This window comes from Hemicordylus capensis, chromosome 4, assembly GCF_027244095.1.
Source record: "Hemicordylus capensis ecotype Gifberg chromosome 4, rHemCap1.1.pri, whole genome shotgun sequence".
Taxonomy (NCBI): domain Eukaryota; kingdom Metazoa; phylum Chordata; class Lepidosauria; order Squamata; family Cordylidae; genus Hemicordylus; species Hemicordylus capensis.
Window position 1 is genome coordinate 67,280,180 of NC_069660.1, and position 21,258 is coordinate 67,301,437.

Below are 21,258 nucleotides of genomic sequence, written 5' to 3' on the forward strand. Positions count from 1 at the left end.
GTTGTTGTTGATATTTTCGGTGGTCCAGTGCAAGACCACTTGCAGGCATGGTCATTCAAATGCCCGAGCAAGCCACATGGCTTATTTAGTCAGGCTTCTATCTTTTCACCAGTGGAGGACTATAGGAAGGCAGCCTCACAAACCCGCCTACTTTCCACTGTTGCACTTCCCTCTTACCCAGGTAGTGAAGAAAAGAATACAGGATGAATCAAGGGTAGAGTTCAGCTCACCAACAAATGCTGAAGGAAAGAGGAGAAAGACTGAAGGCTGGAACACTGGAGCGGAAGCCGCAGTTGATGTGTTTAACCAGGAGCAAGACAGGAAAGGAACTGGGGATTCTGCTCCCAGGGCCTGCTGGGAAGGAAGGCCAGACTTCCCATTACCCAATATTCTACTACCTGAAACTATTCTGTCTACTGGATCAAGTAGTGGAAGTTAACCATTTATTAATGACAACCTCCTACTATGAGAGAAAGGAATACATGTATTTTTCTTCTTTTATTTGATATTGATCGGTAGTTGACTGCAGGGCATAGGAAACAAGTCAGCCTGGTTAGGAATTGAGAAGGGTGGGAGGCAGAGCAGACAATTCCCAGAGACACTCTCAGGCAGGTAGGCAGCCACACTTTCATCTCTTGCTTTATCTGCAGGGTCTCTCCACATGGCTCTGCAAAAATGCTGGAGTATACCACACAACTGCTTTCAACACTCCAGCAAAGTACAACTTTTAAAAGATGCTCATGTTATGCATTAAGGGCCAATAAACATGAAAAAAGCCACAGTGTCAAATGGTTGTATGACTAGCACCGAACCAAAGGAGAGGAGAGCTGGTCTTGTGGTAGCAAGCATGACTTGTCCCCATACTTAAGCAGGGTCTGTCCTGGTTGCATCTGAATGGGAGACTTGATGTGTGAGCACTGCAAGATATTCCCCTCAGGGGATGAAGCCGCTCTGGGAAGGGCAGAAGGTTTCAAGTTCCCTCTCTGGCTTCTCCAAGATAGGGCTGAGAAAGATTCCTGCCTGCAACCTTGGAGAAGCCGCTGCCAGTCTGTGAAGACAATACTGAGCTAGACCGACCAATGGTCTGACTCAGTATATGGCAGTTTCCTATGTTCCTATATTAAAGGCACAGTAAATACCTTCCTCTTATGAACTCATCCTTACCCTAAGTGTTGTGAAGCAGGAGTAAGTCACCATTTGGAAAACCTTCAGGAAAGAGTTAGTAACACCCCATAACATATTAAGATCTGCCATGAAAGAGAAAGTCATCTTATTTATCCCTGCTCACTGCCAAACAGAGCTGGTCTTCTGTGGTCTATCCAGCATACAGGTACTATATTCACACGATAGATAGATCTATCTATGCAATTAGTGTTCTTGGATTTTATTTTGTACTGATATTTTAATTATTGTTATGGCCAAATACATTTATTTACATAATTACTAACAATACTGGGAAACGATCTATGTATTGTGAGGTCTCGAGAAGCAACTTGAGAGCACAAATTTTCTCCCAATCAGATATGTGCATTAATCATTCCTCCTTGACATTTTCAGACAAGGCAGTGGTTTGAAGGAGTAATTCTTATGTATGGGAAGCAGAAGTTAGGGTCATACTTTCATGAGTTCAATCATTTGTTGCTCACACTGCATTTCTGATACAATGAACACTCCTCTCCACTAAGTTCTTTGCACCTGTCATCTTGATCGGCAGTACACGGCTTTATATGAGCTTCTACCACAATGCATAATGCATTCAGATTCAAAATAACTTCACTGCTGTTGCACATCAGCTGTAGAACTCTGCCATCATAATTACTTTGCAACAAACTGGACACCAATCAGACATTAAAGCTGGAACATACAGAAATCAGTGGAGTCAGTCCCCATGGGGACTTCATCCAGCATACTGGTCACTATATTTTAACAGGAGGGGGGAACATGCCCCCCCCACCATGCAATTGGTATGAGAAGCAACTAATCAGATTTTAAAAAATAATAATTGGCCACTTCCCTGGGTCTGAATAAGGATTATAAGCTGCTGGCTTCCTCCAAATCTGTCATTTTATTATATATTGTAATTCCTGTTTAGTCCTGCAAGAATTGTTTAGTATGACTGCATCAGCAAATGTTTAGGGTACATTCTGTATTCATACTCCCAACAATTAGGATACACTTTCCTGTTATCTTCTGTTCTCTTAACTTTATTTTTTCTCCAGTGTATCTATATGTGTGAGCATGAGCAAAAACATGTCATTTTCCTTGTTCACTTAGTGTTTGGATTGAAGTTGTTGAGGTCATGATGATGTGTTATTTTAATTGTCTGTTTTAAAGGTTTTCTAAGTTTTGTAGTTGCACATTTAAAAAAAATGCAAGCCAACTTTGTTCTTGATTAGAAAAGGTGGAGAATAAGCAAGTTTATGTATGTAAGATCAATCCAGATTCATAACTAGCCTTCCCAGCATTAAAACAATCAAGTCTTTGTTCATTTGGAGACTTCAGCATATAAGTTGGGAAACACAGAATCAAGAGTAGGCTGCCTGCCTGCCTCTTAGGTAGCATCTTATATCTATTTCTAAGAGAGCTGGAAACATTATGACCGATGCATTACTGGAATGCCTGCAGGCAAGTGGGAGATGCCAGCAGACTTGGAGTCAACCACAGATATGTTGATGTTCAAAAAGCCTGAAGAAAAAACTTTAGCAGGTCAAACAAACCCAAACTACTACCATTGAGACAAAGGGATTGAATGCTGGTCAACTCAGAGTGCAGTTAACAAACAAGCAGTGTTTATTAACTGGATGAAGCTCATCAGTGTTTATTAACTGGATGAAGCTTCATTAACTGGATGAAGCTAATGGAACTCTGTGGTGAGAGGAGGAAGACTTGCACAAAAGCAGCAGGAAATTCCGCAGCTTGACAAATAGTACCTCAGGGCTAGTGTTCCCTCTAACAGGGATTCTCAGATGTGGTTGACTACAACTCCCATAATCCCCAAACAAAAGCAACTGCAGCTGTGGATTCTGGGAGCTGTAGGCAATAACAACTGGGAATCCCTGTTAGTGGCAACACTGCTCAGGACAGTCATAACCTCTTCTGTTTCTGATAGGGAAAGGTGTCAAACCTTTTCTCACAAGTCATTTCACACTTTTGTATTTCTGAGGTAGAAGGGGTGAGATTAATTTAAGCTCTTGGTGTGTGTGTGGGGGGTGGGCTAATTCCCTCAAAATAAGGTAACAACTGCATGTGTTATCTCTCATTCCAGTGAGAAAAAGTTGCATATGAATTAAGCTCCAGGTTTACAGCAGGGAATTCTGTCTTTGTTGCTAACTTTTGTTTTTTCACCATGCTCAGCCACAGGCTCAGGTCTCTCTCTCTCTCACACACACACACACCAGGATCAGGGACAGACTAGGGGCGTAACTATAATAGAGCAAGGGGAGACAGTTGTCTGGGGGGGGGGCCCAGAGGCAAGTCACATGACTGACTCCCCCAGCCATGCACCCGCCTGGGCTTCCTTCAGTTGTATTCATCCTCCAAAATTGATGTGAGTGTTAAGACCTGGAGCTACCAGAACAGCTTGTCTTTCTCTAGTACCATTAAATGACTTGCATCATCCACAGTTTACAAAACCTTTTTACAAATAATTTAGGATGATGTTCTATTGTGGCACATAGGTTTATAGATAGATAGAGAGATAGAGAGATAAATTTTACTATGCTTTTTGTTACCACTATTCAGCCTCATTTAAGATTTCTTTACTTCATGAGCTGAGCTTCAGTGGCCGGGGTCGGGTGGGGGAGGGCATTTTAAATTCTTGCCGCTGGGCCCACTCCAACCGTGCTACGCCCCTGGGACAGACTACAAGTATGGACCTGCAACAAACAGCATGTTGCATATATGGATTCTGCAACATTGGCCAAAGAAATCAATGCTTTCCTACATGGCACAAAATTGTGGTGTTACACAGTTAGCAGACGAGTCCCCTCCCACACACAAAATAATCAGTCCTCCATTACCAAAACAGTATGATTGCTATACTGGGTTGAAGACATAGAGTGTGTTGGGATACTAAAAACAGTTCTACTAATTAAAATAAATGGAATGACTCCAGCCCAAGCAGAGCCCTTCTGTAAATGGAAGCACACGGCAAACTGGATATACAAACTGGACTGTACATGCTCTTTATGGAGTGTTTGTGCACATGTGCAGCACGTGGCAGAAGTCAATGAACTGCAAGAACTGTCACACCAAAAATCATTTCTGCATATTCTGCTACGCAGTAACTTTTCAGAACTCCTCAGTCCAAAACACCACCCATTAATCATTTACAACGCAACCAAGATATGTAAATTAAGCTTCTCTGTACAAGTTCTGAACAACTGCTATGAACACATCATATGTTATGGAAATCAATTAATGGTTTGCCTGTATATAGTACATTCCCTATGCAAAATATACACATTCATCCAGTTGTTTAGGGCTGTGCTGTGGACAGCAAGAGTAAACTTGTGGCATGAATGAATATATAGTAGTAAAGACACAGGTATGGCTCTTGCACACAAAAGAAAAAACACAGCAAGTACAAACCTAAATGCAATGCATACCAGCGATATAAATGATGTGTGAAGCAACCTTTATCCATAACAAAGTCAACATCAATTACTGTATACGTAGTCTATAAATAGTTTCCCCACAAGCTTCCCAGCAAGAGCAATCACAAATGCCAGATGTTATTTATCTTGATCATGAAGGGGCAGAAGGAGACCAGTGTGATGGGTATAAAACTAACATACAACAGAAGTTAATCAGCTTTTGATCTTTTCAGAAGTAAATGCATTGCCTCTCATGTTAGCAATACAGTAAACTGCACTCCTCAGCCAAGTTAGTGTTCAGATGAAATGCCTCTTAATTAGCAAAGCCATCTCATAACAATCACCATAGCAGCTGAAGCGATGTCCATTGGCCATGGTTCTGTAAACAGAAAGGTACACTCAGGCTAGGGCCTTGACAGGTCTCCAGTGGAAAGGAAAAGCTGGTGACACACAGCTGTGGCAAGATCTATCTATGTGACCCAAATATCTTGATTTGGCAAAGAGATGGTAATTGGTAACTGTGAGGGTACTCACAATTTGAACACACAGAAAAAGCAAGTGATATAGTCCTTCTGGGAATACACCAATTAAAAATACCAGAGTGTGGGGGGAATAAAATTCCACATTAAGAACTCCTTGTATGTAGAAAGCTAGCACATTGTGGGGAACGGCCCTAGCCCAGCCTTCTGACTGAGCTATTAGCTTTCCACATGCATAGGCCTTCTGAAGTGTAGTGATTCAAACATGCCATCTCCCATTTATATTATCTGTGGTACCATCCTAGGAAGACTGCACCCCATATATTCACAGAATATTTTGAGAGAATGTGACAGAACATCAGGAAGGAGCCATTCACACCCTAAATAATATCCATCAGAGAGGAAGGTTTAAACACACACACACACTCTCTACTTTTAATCTAAATCAGACTCCATCTTGCTTTGTGTGTGACTGAGGCAGACCTGGGTCTAGAGAAATGGATCTGATGCCATCATGGCTAGTTTGGTCTTACCTGTATGTTAAAAACAAACAAGCTTCAATAAACAGCCTGTACTGCTGCCCTGCACAATCTGCAGCCCGCGGACCGGATCCAACCCTCAGGGTAGTTTTTGCTAATGTGCAGGGCTCTAACCAGCTCAATGCAAATGGACACAAGGCATGGACGGCACAATCCCCTGGGCTAGAGTCCACTGCCACCACCCCTCCCCCTGCCCACTTTTACACCCCTTCCCCAAGACATGCTTTGCCTGCCTCCAGCTCATGCCTGTCCATTGCCTGGCCAAGGCAGGTGATCCATGGGCATAAGCAGGAATGAGCAACACACACCCCTTTCTTGCTTGCACCCATCCATCAGATGTGAGCTGGAGGCAGCATGGCACTTCCTCCTACTAGGGATGTGCACAAATCTAAGTGCACATCTGGGGGGCAGGGGTGGAGAGCCGCTGCTTTAAAAGGAGGACGGCAGGTCTTACCTGGCCCTCTGTAGCCCCACCACGGTGCTGTTGGTATTAAATGCTGCACGGCAGCAGTGCTGCTCCCAGTAGCCTGCAGGCACGTCGGCATGTAAATGGTGGATGCCATTTATTTATCTACCATATTTTTATACCGCCCGATATGTACATCTCTAGGCAGTTGTAGCGGGTTAAAGCCTTTGTCTCAGAGAAAGCTCACGTGACGGAAAGAAATGCTGAATCATCCCTGCTGAGGTGCCTGGCTAGGCCTCTCCTAAAGCTATTCTATATTATTGGTAGGTGCAAAATGCTGCTGCTGCCACCCCTGTTGTCTATAAAAACTCTTTGGGCTTGGAGTGGGATAACTTGGGAGGGAGGAGGCGACACTCTTAATTTGGCTCCTTAACAAGTATAAACATCTTCCACATGCAAGTCTACACATGGTGAGAAAACCGATAGCTGTTGAACATCTGAGGATATGTTTGCACCAGAGAAGTCCTTGGGTCAGCCTATCCCTCTCCACCATCACTGGCTCCTTCTCTCCTGGGTGGAGAGTCTCCCAAACAAGTTCAACTAAATCTTTTCCAAGGAACATGGCATAGGGGCGATCCTCCATTACTGCAAACTCCCATTCTCCTTTCCAGCCAGCCTGCTGGACAGGTAGCTTCACCAGGGGTATTTCTACCTGGTCTTTGGCAACCTAGGATGCCTGGACAAGCTGCTGGGCCTTGACAAGTGAGGGGTGTATGGCTGATATTGTAGCACCAGTGTCCTTCCATGCTGTGACCTGCTGGCCATCAACTCAAACATTCTCTCGCCTCTTGGGTGGAATAGCTTCCACATCAAATCAAGGAGGTGGCCCCTTATGGGCAGCTGCCACCTCTGGGATCCTAACATGAATTATGTTCATTAGCCTTGGGGCAGTCCCTCTTGAAGTGTCCCTCCCCACACTTAAAGCATTTGGGGATGACCTGCTCAGTCCATCTGCCCCCTTGTGGTGCAGGTGTGGAGTTTCAACTTGGGGCCCCTGGGCTGACCTTGGGTGGATGCTGAGGCTCCTCCTGCCTTGGGACAAACTTGGGTCAGTCCCGTTGAGGTGCCTCTGCAGTCCCCCTCATTTTAGAGCCCACCATTTTCTGTGCCAGCTGTCCAGCCTCCTCAATGGTCTTGAACCCCTGAACAAAGACCTGCTCAAAGTGATGATCTGGCAACTGGGTCAGGAATTGCTCAATTTGGACCAGCTCTGTGATTTCCTCTTCACCCCCGCCCATTCCAAACATGAGCACAGTGCCCTCTTTAATTTTTGGGCATAGGTCTGATAAGACTCTGCAACTTTCTTCCTCAGACCCCCTGAAGTTATGCCTGGCATTTTCTGGGGTAAGTCCTAACCAGGACTTAACCATGTCTTTGAACAGCATCTTGTCCTCCACGTCATTGTCTGACATTTTGGTTGACACTGCCAGAAGGGAACCAGTCAATCGAGGTCTCAGGTACCTCATATACAAGTCCACCTTAATACGGTAGCCTTGGCAAGTCCTTTCAAAATTGGAAAGAAATTTGTCTGGATCCTCACTTCTTTAAACTCTGGGAACTTGAGTGGTTGAGGTCACAGAGTCAGCTGAGGTAGCTGGTTCTGGTTGCCCTTTACTTATCCGGGCCATCTAGGCCCCATGGGCAAGCTCAATCTTTTTGAGCTTCAGCGTGCTCTCCCCCCCCCCCCCCCAACTTTGGAATTGATGCTCATTTTCTCTCTCCTCCTTTTCTAGTCTTAATTTCCAATGCTTGCTGTCTTCTTTTTCCAGACTTTTCAATTCCAGCAGAAAATGAATTAGGAATTGAAAAGAAAAGGAATTGGCAAAAAGCTCTGACTCTGTTTGACTCTGCCTCTCCTGCTGGCGGGTCTGCCCGGGCAGCTTTCCCCTTTTCCCCTGCTTGGGACATTTTTGCTGCTGTGGCCTTCTTTGCAGGGTTGGTGCACAGAGTTTCTCTGTGTGTGCTTGCAATTCCTTTTTGTTCACAGCCAAAGGAAATTAGGCTTCCCAATCTATCCCAGTTTGGAATCAAAACCAAACAAACAAAAAAAACCCTGCTCTCTGAGTAAAAGACAGGCAGAGAGAGAGAAAACTGGTCTCTGGGGTCCTCTGGTGGCTGTTCAATTCCAACTGCTGCATACCATGTAGAGGATTAAAACCTGTGTCTCAGAGCAAGCTCACATGAGGGAAAGAAATGCTGAATCATCCCTGCTGAGGTGCCTAGCTAGGCTTCTCATAAAACTATCCTGTATTATCAGTAGGTTCAAAATGCTACCACCACCACCACCCCTTTTGTCTACAGAAACTCTCTGGGATTGGAGTGGGATAACCCGGGATGTGGGGGGGGGGGTGTGTGGACTCTCTTAATTTGGCTCTTGGACAAGTACAAAAATCTTCCACAGGCAAGCCTACCCATGGTGAGAAAACTGATAGCTGCTGAGCATTTGAGGACGTGTTTGCACCAAAGAAGTCCCTCTTTGCCCCACCCCCTTTTCCTGAGTTAAAAACCAACTTGGAGAGGCTTGTAAGAAGAGAAGTTGGGGGGGGGGACTAGTTTTATTCAATTACTACAGACTGCTTCTGTCTGAGGCATTCTCAGCTTTTAGATACAGTTAAGAGTACTTAGTAGGGTTACAAAAATAGTTTGTCTTAATGCACACTTAAATATTTACAGAGGCTTTTGCAACACCCTAGGTGTATTGAGCGTAGGCTAGTGTTTCTTATTTCAATTACGTTGCAGGTAAACTATAATAGAACAGTATCCAGAATGTGCAGAAGCACACACACCAAAGAAATAACTTCTAACACGATGTCTGACTAAACAAACTTTCCCCTAAATTAATCTTCCCGAAGCCAAAGCCCAGGCTTCCTTTCCTTGAACTCACCAAACTCCTGATGAGAATTCAAGCTTCCTGACTTCCTGTCTTTCAAGGATCTGCAGCATTATTCTCTTGCAGCCAACCTCCATGGCCACATGTCCTCCTGTGCACCTCTAGCCTAACTTCTCTTAAGAACTACCTTCTTTCTGGCAACAGGTCTCTACAACCCACCCACCTGGTCTGATGATTGGTGAAATCCAGGGCTCAGCCAGCCTGTCAGTCAAGAAAGGGTTCACTTCTAGTTAACTCTTTAGAGTGAGGGGAACCTGGTCACTACAGTGGTGTACAACATTTAAAACAATATTAAAAAGTAAAAACAGATTAAGCTCTGTCTGCGGAGCGAGACAGGACTGGAACTGGGGATGAGTGACAGCTGTCTGGATACATATGATCGACCTGAATTTTGATTGGTCCTGTCTCGGAGCATGCAGAGCTTGATAACCCGTCACGTTAGGATGCCCTCCCCATACCAAGGGGAAAAAAATTCACAAGACAAATTATTAAAATTAATTCCATTTAAAATTAATTCCATGATCGTAATAGCCAGCAGGGTTCATGACAAAGAAGGTGCTTTCTTAAACACCCTGGGCCTAAACTGTTAAGGGCTTTATAGGTAATAACCAGCACTTTGTATTTCACCCAGAAATACCATTTGTGTGGTCAGCAACACCATGTAGATGCTATTTACATGCCAACGCCACCCACGGGCTGCTGGGAGCAGCACTGCAGCCATGCTGCTTGGCATTTAATACCAACAGTGCTGTGGTGGGGAGGCAAGAAAGTGACTGAGGGGTAGGTAAAACCTGTCTTCCTCCAAGTACCCGCCCGCCACCCACCAAAACAATTCAGCTGGGGCAGCTCAAAACACTTTGTGCACATCCCTAGCCTCCTAATAATAATAATAATAATAATAATAATAATAATTCAATTTCTATACCGCCCTTCCAAAAATGGCTAAGGGCGGTTTACATAGAGAAATAATAAATAAATAAGATGGATCCCTGTCCCTAAAGGGCTCACAATCTAAAAGAAACATAAGAGACACACCAGCAACAGTCACTGGAAGTACTGTGCTGGGGGTGGACAGGGCCAGTTACTCTCCCCCTGCTAAATAAAGAGAATCACCACGGTAAAAGGTGCCTCATGCCTGTCCATCACCTGCCTCAGGTGATGACATGAGCAGCCAGAGAAGGTAGAAGCCCAGTCACTCAAGAAGTAGAGGACATTGCTGGGGAGGGCAGAAAATCCACTCCCCCCCCACTCCATCCCCCACCAGGGCTCAGAGCTTTGATAGTATATGGGCAATGATGGTGTGGCTAAGTCTACCACAGAAGGGTTGTCTGTGTGGTGCATTCTCAGCCAGCCCCCAAGTCATGGATGGTTCTGGCCTACTGAAGCTGTCTACCAGGAGCAAGCAAAGGATCACCCATTGTTACCGAGGACCTCCTACACTATGTGAGAAATGCAGCTCCAGTGAGAGGTTCATTACGTAAGGCTCCAAAGCACACAGTTAATAAGAGGCCAACCAGATAGAAAGTGAAGCAAAAGGATGCAAGCTGGCCAAAGGTTCACTACAGACAAGAAAAGAAGCAAAGATCGAGGATGTAGAAACAAGGCCTCCTCATTCAAGCAAATGGAGTATGGTTGCTTTTTAGACTCAGAGGACAGGCCTGTCTGCATTCTGCACCAGAAACAAAAACCAACCCCAAATTCTGCATCAAGGCAATCTAAATGTGTTACTAAGAAAAACCAAATGTTGTAACTGCCTAAGGTGTGGATGTTAAGCAAAGTGTCCACATATTTGCACTCATTGAATCTTGCTAGTCATGAGCCAGAACACTGAAGGTACACTCCTCCTCACTCGGTCCAGTAGAAATCCAGCTGTCTCCTTCTAGGTTAGAATATGTTCATAAGTTTACCTATGCAACCGTATGGGCTAGGAATTAGTATTAAGGAGAAAGATGAAAATGGAGATTCTTAAGATGCTAAACTCTGTGCCGCAAGTGTGGACGTATGAGAACGCTCACAGCCTTGCTCAAAAGCCATGCCTGATTCCCAGGCACACGTTTTCAAACAGCAAGCCTTCCAGAGCACAGCATTCTTTCAAATCTGTGCCATTCACATAAAAAGCAGGGGTGGGGTGGAGTTCAATTTTTAGATCACAAGGCATGTGGGTGAGGGGCATGAAACTCTTCCCCACAATTGTCCCACCACCACCACTGCACACAGGTCCTTTTCTCCCCAGCCCAGTTTACCTCCAGTACTGAAAGCAGAGACGAGCGCCTGGGTGATGGCGATGGAGCGTGTGGGGGAGAGTCTGCTTGCCTCACTCACAGACTCCTCCTGATGTGAAAAGGGGCAGAGCCATGAACATGGCTGATCCCATCACAATAAATCTGGCCCTCAGTTGGGGCTATTTGAATTATACTAGTATTACTCTCACACAACAGGGAAATGCTTGACTAACAAGCAGAAGGTTGCTGGTTCGAATTCCCACTGGGGGAGAAACAGCATGGCTTCTGCAAAGGGAAATCTTGCCTCACAAACCTTTTGGAGTTCTTTGAGAGCGTCAACAAGTGATAAAGGTGATCCAGTTGACATCTGGACTTCCAAAAAGCTTTTGACAAAGTTCCTCATCAAAGACTCTTGAGGAAACTTAGCAGTCAGATTGTGAGGAGCTCCAAAAGGATCTCTCCAAACTGGGGGAGTGGGAGACAAAAGGGCAAATGTGGTTCAATGTTGGCAAGTGCAAGTGTAAAGTGACTGGGACAAAAAAACCCCAACTTCAAGTATACACTGATGGTATCGGAACTGTCGGTGACTGACCAGAAGAGGGATCTTGAGGTCATGGTGGACAGCTCATTGAAAGTGTTGACTCAATGTGTGGCAGCTGTGAAAAAGGCCAGTTCCATGCTAGGGATCATTAGGAAGGGGATTGAAAATAAAACTGCTAATATTATAATGCCCTTATACAAAACTATGGTGTGGCCACACCTGGAGTACTGCATACAATTCTGGTCACATCGCAGAACTGGAAAAGGTGCAGAAGAGGGCAATCAAGATGAACACCTTCCTTATGAGGCAAGGCTACAACACCTGGGACTTTTTACATTAGAAAAAAGACAACTGTGGGGAGACATGATAAGAGGTACATAAAATCATGCATGGTGTAGAGAAAGTGAAGAAATTTCTCTCTCTCTCTCTCTCTCTCTCTCTCACACACACACACACACACACAAGAATCGGGGGTCATCCCATGGAATTGATTGCCAATAAATTTAGGTCCCACAAATGGAAGTACTTTTTCACACAACACATAATCAACTTGTGGAATTCTCTGCCACAAGATGTGGTGTTGGCTACTAGTTTGGATGGCTTTAAAGAGGGGTTTGGATAACTTCATAGAAGAGAGGTCTATCAATGGCACTACTCTAAGGGCTACAGGCCACCTCCAGCCTCAGAGGCAGGATGCCTCTGAATACTAATTGCAGGAGAGTAAGCAGGAGAGATTGCATGCCCTCTGCTCCTGCCTGTAGGCTTCCAGTGGCATCTGGTGGGCCACTGTGTGAAACAGGATGCTGGACAAGATGGGCCTTGGGCTGTTCCTACAGAACCACATGCCTCTTCTTGCTCCTACTACATTTAAGTATTAGGTCAAAACTTTACTTTACTCCTCCACTGTGCATCTGGTCTTACTTCCCTGTCTGTCTGGGCAAATTCAGCATCTCAAAGTGCATCAATATGGAAGATTATTGAGTAAAAGATATATCTTTTCCTTTGGCTCACAGCTCTCCAGTAACCCCCATATTGCCCCTCAATGCATCTGAATTGTCACCATTTTGGCCCCAATCATTTCCCTTCCTGAGTAAGGCTAGTTCCAGACATGCTCTATAAATAATCTACATAATATGAATATTTGTGTGGGGAGGCAGGTGACAAAATACACTATCAACTGCTGCAGTGATCGAATGCCTTCATTATCCCTCCATTCCTTGGGCTTTAAAAAGAAAGCATCTGCCACCCTCTGGCCTCTACATAAGTTGGAAAGAGTTATTGAAGCACAGTTATTGAGTAGCTAGCGCTGTTTTGGAGTGTATCACCTAATCCTGCTCATCTATGGTCTGCTGTCTGGACTAGAAGAGGTCAGCAGGAGGATTGGCACAGGCCCCATGTGGCTTACAGATATCAGATATGTTGAATCAGCATTCATGATTCATGAAATCCCACCATCTGGAAGCACTATTAGATGTAGATCTGGCTTCAACTATTTGGGATACAAAACCAGTCATCTTTATGGACTCATTCAGTCGCATTGAGCAAATTCCTCTCTCTCAGCTTCAGGTCCCCATCCGTAAAACTGGAATACCAAGAGCCCATATGATGTAGTGGTTAGAGCAGGGGTGGGCAAACTTCAGGGGTGGGCAACCCTCCAGCTGTTGCTGATCTACATCTTCGATCATCCCTAGATGATGGAAATTGTAGTTCAGCAACAGCTGGAGGGTCAAGTTTGCCCACCCCTGGGTTAGAGCAACAGCTCTGACCAGGGATACATGGGTTGGTTTGAATCCTCCATCAGCCATGAAGCTTCCTGGATGACCATGGACTAATACCTCTCTTCCAGCCTACCCTACCCCATAGGGTTGGTGCAAGGATAAAATGTGAGTAGGGTTACCTTGTATGCTACCTGAGCTCCTTGGAGGAAGGTGGGACAAACAATTCCCAGTTACCCAAGACTTGCTGAAGCTCAAACACTTCTAAAAATCACAAATACTTCCAAATATGCAAGAGCTGGTATAGTGACTCAGCAGTGAGGCAAGTTTTCACATGCTCAGAAGTACTCTCATTCATTTTTACTTCACAAGAAGTCGGCTCTAAGGCTGGCTCAAAGTCATTACAGTAATTAAGCAGGATTTTTTTAACCCCATTAATCCATAGGTCTGGAAATTTTTCAAACCCTGATCCTAAGTCATGAAATGAAATACAGGTGAAACTCGGAAAATTAGAATATCGTGCAAAAGTCCATTAATTTCAGTAATGCAAATTAAAAGGTGAAACTGATATATGAGACAGATGCATTACATGCAAAGCGAGATAAGTCAAGCCTTAATTTGTTATAATTGTGATGATCATGGCGTACAGCTCATGAAAACCCAAAATCCACAATCCCAGAAAATTAGAATATTACATGGAACCAAGAAGACAAGGATTGTAGAATAGAACAATATCAGACCTCTGAAAAGTATAAGCATGCATATGTATTCAGTACTTGGTCTGGGCCCCTTTTGCAGCAATTACTGCCTCAATGCGGCGTGGCATGGATGCTATCAGCCTGTGGCACTGATGAGGTGTTATGGAAGACCAGGATGCTTCATTAGCGGCCTTCAGCAATTCTGCATTGTTTGGTCTCATGTCTCTCATCCTTCTCTTGGCAATGCCCCATAGATTCTCTATGGGGTCAGGTCAGGCGAGTTTGCTGGCCAATCAAGCACAGTACACTGTGTACTTTTCAGAGGTCCGATATTGTTCTATTCTACAATCCTTGTCTTCTTGGTTCCATGTAATATTCTAATTTTCTGGGATTGTGGATTTGGGGTTTTCATGAGCTGTACGCCATGATCATCACAATTATAACAAATTAAAGCTTGACTTATCTCGCTTTGCATGTAATGCGTCTGTTTCATATATCAGTTTCACCTTTTAATTTGCATTACTGAAATTAATGGACTTTTGCACGATATTCTAATTTTCCGAGTTTCACCTTTATATGGAAAAGAGTTGTCACCATTGGCAGCATGAGGCACGTGGATGGTGTCTGGGCTTAAAACCACTAGGCATTCAAAAGGCAGATCTCCAATACAAGTACTGTATGAGATATCACAAGAAAAACATCTCGGATGAGGCCTCTGGATGCTATAATAGAAGCCTTTATTTTTGCAGATCTCACACTCCAGCGAAAATAGCCTGCCCTGAGCTAAGGCTGTGGGTTGCACAAGTTGAAGACACAAGAGACACTGCAAGGAAAAATATTACCTCAAAAGGAATCTTGCCTGGAATTTAAAAGATATGCTGCATCTGATTATTGATAGTTCTGCAGAGCCTAATTGCTTGCAGGATTGAGATCTAGGCACTTTCATCCACAGCAGTTAACAGGCAGTTTTCTGTTTTTCATTTCCCTTTGCAAAAAGGGCACAACACATTATTTGGAGGGAAGGAGGGGGCAGATTGGAATCCATGTACCCCCCCACAAAAAAAAAACCCAAACAAAAAACCAGCCTGAAGAACACTTTGAAATAAATAGATTTTTCTTCTTTTGTACTGAATAGATATGAAAGAAATACTTAAAAAACAGCATTGCCCACTACACTAAACTAAGGATAGCGTGTTCACTCCTGCGGACTACACAGCTAAGATTCCCATTTTTTCCTGCTACAAATTCCCTAGGCAGACCTGAGGATTCACATAACCTTCCTGTGACAATCTCTCACCATCTGTACAGTAGGGGCTGCTTCCGAAACCTCAGATAGGTTTGTGAGCACTAAGTACTGAAGGAGGAAAAAGAGTGCATGGCCTGTAGCCCCACTCTCCCCCCCCCCCGCCCGGGGGGGCACATAATTCAAGCATTGGTTATTATGAACAATTTGGTCACTGCACATGGAGAATGAGTTTGGCCATGGTGGGGATATTCTGCTCAACGGAAATCTTAGAGAACTTCAGGAAATCTTGCCTTTAAACTGGCCAAAGCCCAAGATTTGTAATAAAGCCAGAGGGCATGTGTCTCTTTTCACAGAGTCGGAGTCCTGAATAAGATTTGTCTTTCTTCAGGAAGGCAACATGATGACTGATGGGGCAAAAGCTCAAAGTTAACTCTTCATGCAAATATATCAAACCACAAGCACAGGTTTTACAGCTAAAGCTATAAAGCCAAACTCCACACATGGGTCATAACAGCTTCCAGAAGGGTAGCCCTGCTACTCTGTTGTAGCAAAAGCAATAGAGAGTCCCATAGCACCTTTAAGACTAACACAATTATTTTGACATAAGCTTTTGAGGAGTAGAGCCCATCAGGTTACATCTGATGGAGGTTGTATTACACAATGGTTTATGTTAAAAAAATTAATCTTTAAGGTGCCACAGGATTCTTGGGTTATAACACTTACACTCAAGGGGCTCAAAAAGGATTCTCCCATGTGGAGATACAAACACATAAATGTTAGTTAGGGTATTTCATAGAAGGGAGGAAGGAAGTCTGTCTCAATCCACTGACAGAAATTAAAGAGAAAAATATTTGGAAGAAAAGACACTGACCTAAGAATGAAAAGGTCAGAGTTTGATTTCCACCTCTTTGCTGAAGCTCCACTTGTAACCTAAGGCACGCCCTCATGTCTCAGGACTCTCTGCCCTTATAATGGTATTAAAGCAATATAATATGTGAGGAGACCTGGTCTTGTGGTAGCAAGCATGACTTGTCCCCTTAGCCAAGCAGGGTCCACCCTGGTTGCATATGAATGGGAGACCAGAAGTGTGAGCACTGTAAGATATTCCCCTCAGGGGATGGAGACAATCTGGGAAGAGTAAAAGGTTTCAGGTTCCCTCCTTGGCTTCTCCAAGATAGGGCTGAGAGAGATTCCTGCCAGCAACCTTGGAGAAGTCGCTGCCAGGGGTTCTTATCCTTTTTGCTTCTATGGACACCCCCCTCCAAATCTTCCAGTTAACCCCCACTCAGTTTTCATAAAGCTTCAGTAGAAGTTCGATTAAGCATATGTACTTAGGATAGAATCACCTTAAGCAGCGGGGAGATGCTTGACTAACAAGCAAAAGGTTGCCAGTTAGAATCCCCGCTGGTACTATATTGGGCAGCAGCAATATAGGAAGATGCTGGAAGGCATCATCTCATATTGCGTGGGAGGAGACAATGGTAAACCCTCCTGTATTCTACCAAAGAAAACCACAGGGCTCTGTGGGTGCCAGGAGTCGAAATCAACTTAACAACACTTTACTTTACTTAGGATAGAACTTTATTTTGGCTTACCAGGAAGCAAATTATATTCAGTGTAGCAAGATTTTACACAACTGCCTGGACCTACCCAATGGACCACAAGCTAATAACTTCTTGTTTCTATAGTAATCATTCTTTGCAATTTGTCCCCACCACATGTTAAGGTCATCTGAGGAAGTTCGTCTGGTGACAACTCAGAACCAGGCCTTCTCTGTAGCTGCTCCTGGGCTGTGGAATGCATTGCCAGCAGAAATCTGTAGCTTGGGTTCATTGCTGGCCTTCAAGAGAGCCCTTAAAGCCTATTTGTTTGGTTTGGCCTTTCAGGGTTTTAAAATGGTCTTTAAACATTTTTAGTTGTTTAATGGTTTTTAACTGTTTATTCGGTTTTGTATTGATTGTTTTTAAATGATGGACTAGCGGGTTTTGCTTTGTCCCTGTGCACTGCCCAGAGCCTTTTAGACAGGGCAGTATAAAAATGTAATAAATAATTTACAACACAAGGGCTACCTTACTAGCTAAAATAAGGGGGCCCTGAACTCACTTGTGGCCAATGGTTGCTATAAAACTTAACCAATCAAATATGCACTGAAAAGTAAACAATCCAAATGCTTCATAGCAGCAAGAATGGCTGCTGCATTCTAAATCACTCAATGTGCAACCACAGTGTTGTTAATGTAAGGCAGCCATCTTTAACTGGATGTTGCACAAATAGCACAGTAGCCCCCAGAGTAAGCTTTCAAACTTATCTGAATAGAGGATGAGCTAGAGCATGGCTGACTGCTGTTATAGTATGCATTAAAGTCCAACTCTGGACATATTGAGATGAACAGACTCTCTCTCTCGGGGCTTTTAACTGGAATCATTTGCATTCCTACCCAATATGTCTATCTGGGAGAACCCAAGAATATCTACAGTGATAGGTCCCCAATTCACCCTTCTCTTGCTTTTGAATACGCAGGAAGAGAAATTTTTATAGAGCAAGCGCCTCTTTAACAAATAATCAGAAATAGGCTATTGTTCAAGTAAGTGTGCCCGTGAAAGCATCTGGCTGCAATAACAGCCCATAGGATCAGTTACCCTGGGATAACGGCCCCCGGACTGTTTACTAAGGTAAAGTGTGCCGTCAAGTCGATTTCAACTCCTGGCACCCACAGAGCCCTGTGGTTTTCTTTGGTAGAATACAGGGAATGTTTACCATTGCCTCCTCCGAGATGATGGCCTTTCAGCATCTTCCTATATCACTGGTGCCCTATATAGGTGTTTCCCATGGTCTGGGAAACATACCAGTGGGGATTCTAACTGGCAACCTTCTGCTTGTTGGTCAAGCATTTCCTTGCTGCACCACTGCACATGCTCAAAAGGTGAATCTGAAGTTGAAGAGATAGTCCATAATCCATCACAAGATTTTTCTTCTGCAAATAAGTGATCATGTAAGCAGAGTTATCAGTGAAGGGTACAGCTAAAGATGCCATGACAAAACAGTGGCATGTGAACGAGTCAAATGAAAAGGTATGGCAATATGCCCAAAACAACCTTGTTTGTGTAGACAAGGGCTATTATCTCTGGGCAACAACTCAGGATATCTGTCCTGAGGGAACAACCTTTGCATCAGTGAGTCTTGATTGAGAACATTCCTCTAGTATTTTCTAACACAAGCCAGAGGTTCTTGTTTTTTCAGGGTTAGCGAGGCTCAAGTATCTTCCTCACAGACACAAAATGCAGCATTCCCACCTCCTTATAGAACAATTTATAAGATATTGACCATTTCCCCATTCTTTGTGCTCAGAACAGTCAACAAAACATAATCAAAACACAAAACCACGTGTGTTCTTGTGGCAACAAGCAAGGAAAGAGAAAGATCATTGCTTCATAGAATATCCGAGGAAATACCCGTTTTTGCTCACTCACTTCCTGTTTCAGGGCTTGCTATGATGTGTGAAAGGGCTTTGGGAGAATTAGAGAGACTAGTATTTTAAACAACCTATACCGGGGTACACAACTCAGATGACCAGGTGGGCCAGAACCAACCACAACGTATTTGGGGGCTAAAGTAGATTAAAATCAATTATTAAAAATACAAATGAAAGCAATTACTAGTTATTTGTGGATATGTTCCCCTTGTCCAAGGACCCATAGTTTGAACTAAGGACAGTGGCCAAAAAATAGGACCTGTCCCTGTGCAATCCACTGGGGCACCTGGAGTCCACACCAGCCCCAAAGAAATATCAAGTCCTCTCCTCTCCCTAAATTGCTATTGCTTTCAGGCTGCAATCCTAGGCATGCTTACCTAGAAGTAAACATCACTGGGGACACTGGGCATATTTCTTAGTAACATTCACAGGCTGGTGTTTTAATGCAGTTTCAGAGAGGACAGAAAACAGCCCCCTTGGAGAAGAGGGACTGGAACCAGAAAGTGACCCTCTGACTTTCAGGGGTGCTGTTGCTGCAGGATATTCCTGCCTTTGGGCCAGCAAAAGAAGTCCCAGTGAGCCAAATCTGGCCTCTGGGCCTTACGTTGTACAGGCCTGACCTACAGTGCACAGCAATAATGGTGAACAAGTGTTATAGCCAGACTTGAAACTCTTCACTTTTTACCAAGTATGTTCACATGAACTCTAAAGTTATTCCAGTGTGAAACTATTCCCAACTATGTATTGGCATAACTCGCTTCTTAATCTCCATTTCCACCTAAAGAAAAATGTATGTTCTTAAAAAGAACAAACACCACACCATAACATGTGCTAATGTTTACTGCAAATATTTTCTTTAATAGTCACAACTTTAAAAATAAACATCTCAGAAAAGATAACTGCTCAGAACAATGTGAATATGAAGAGAGAAGATCCCATTTTAATATATTTCCTATTCAGCCTCCAGTCTGCTTTTTCAACATGCCTTTATTATGTTGCCACTGAAAAAGGCCATTGCCTTCCCTACAAATACACTCTTCTCTTCAAATTTATTAGAACACATCATCCTTATAGTAACAGTTTCATCACCTCCAAAAAGCATGTCACTTGCCTTCAACTCACTTGCCTTCCAGAAACTACAAATTAAAAATCAGCGCCAGCAGTCTGAGGCTTGAGGGTACTAAGTCTTCCTTTTCACAATTAACGCCACTATTGTGCTTACCCATCTGCAACATTCACTCTCCCTTTTGTTTTCCTAGAAAGAAGAGTGAGTTTAAACATCCCTGGCACAAACTGTTGTCTAGCAAGGCGGTTCCAGCCATACACATTAACTCATCTTGTTTAGGGAGCCTCTTAACTCTATGGATTGGAAGACAACTATGTCCCTGAAACATTTTAGATAGTTTCTCAATGCACTCAGAAAAACACGTTAAGCTATGGAGATGCCAGAGAGATCCCAAATACTGTACAATCAAAGAATTATGCAGATTAACCCTCCTTGGGCATGCAAACTGTGTCAGAGGGCACAGAGAAATTGAGGCTCTTAAGAGTAGTTTCAAAACATTATCAGCTGTCCAAAGCACAGGGTCTGCCATTCATTTCTCCTCCTTGCAAGCTTCTCAGAAAAGGCCAAAATTCTGGCCAGATAAAAGTAAAAAGTTCCACAGGGGAAAATGAGGAAGAAGAGAGACTTTCCATGTTACATAATGTACAACCTCATTAAGTCCAAGTGATCAGAGGGCATCCTAGATGCTCAAGATTGCATATAAGCCAGAGGGTGTCTAACACTAAACCGCATACATGGCCTACTTCCCCCAAACTGCAAAAGCGGTGGTCAACCTGTGCCTGGACTATACCACATCAGACTGTAGGTAGAAACTCACATGCCTGAATGCTCCTTCTCCATACAAAACTCTTTGCACACAGAAAATGAGATGTCAGGAGAGATGGGCTGTCGCTTCATCTCCCCGACACCCTAGTTTTCTGCATGTAGAAATATTTCTCTCCTCTGTAGAAAAGTATTCCACCATGGAAGCCCTCACCTACAGTCTGAAGAAGCAGCCCAGACAGGTTAACCACCTCATCCGCTCTTTCTGCCAGAAACTCCACGGATCGCCAGGAGCTCCAGATCACACGGACTTGGTTTTGTTTTTGCTGCTGCTGCTACATCCATCCCAAAGCCGATTTACCATGAACCTCCCCCCACCCCCAGGTCTTAACTTTCTTTCCTGCAAACACACACGCCCAGCAGAAATGGCACCCCTGGCCGATAAGGAGGACGCTGCTGGAGCCGAGATTCATTAGAGGAGGAGGAGGAGGGCCCTGAAAGAGAGACGGCGATTGTTCCGGGACCCCCGTCCCTTCCTCCCAGCAGCCTCCCTGCACCTTTGCTCTG

The 21,258-nt window shown here is 44.0% G+C and overlaps 1 protein-coding gene across 3 annotated transcripts in view; it reads right to left on the reverse strand.

The window, feature by feature from the left end:
• CDK18 (cyclin dependent kinase 18) overlaps window positions 1-21,258 on the reverse strand; it is a 116,796-nt gene that overhangs the window by 95,205 nt on the left and 333 nt on the right. Inside the window, exons 1-2 of one of the 3 annotated variants that reach the window (XM_053247031.1) lie at window positions 20,961-21,111; window positions 20,747-20,900 (exon numbers count right to left, since the gene is read on the reverse strand). The exons of the other annotated variants lie outside the window; for them this stretch is intronic. Of the exons in view, the coding sequence (XP_053103006.1) occupies window positions 20,747-20,826 (80 nt within the window). The 5' untranslated portion in view covers window positions 20,827-20,900; window positions 20,961-21,111. Of the gene's footprint in view, window positions 1-20,746; window positions 20,901-20,960; window positions 21,112-21,258 lie in introns of those variants that run through there. 3 annotated transcript variants of the gene reach the window in all.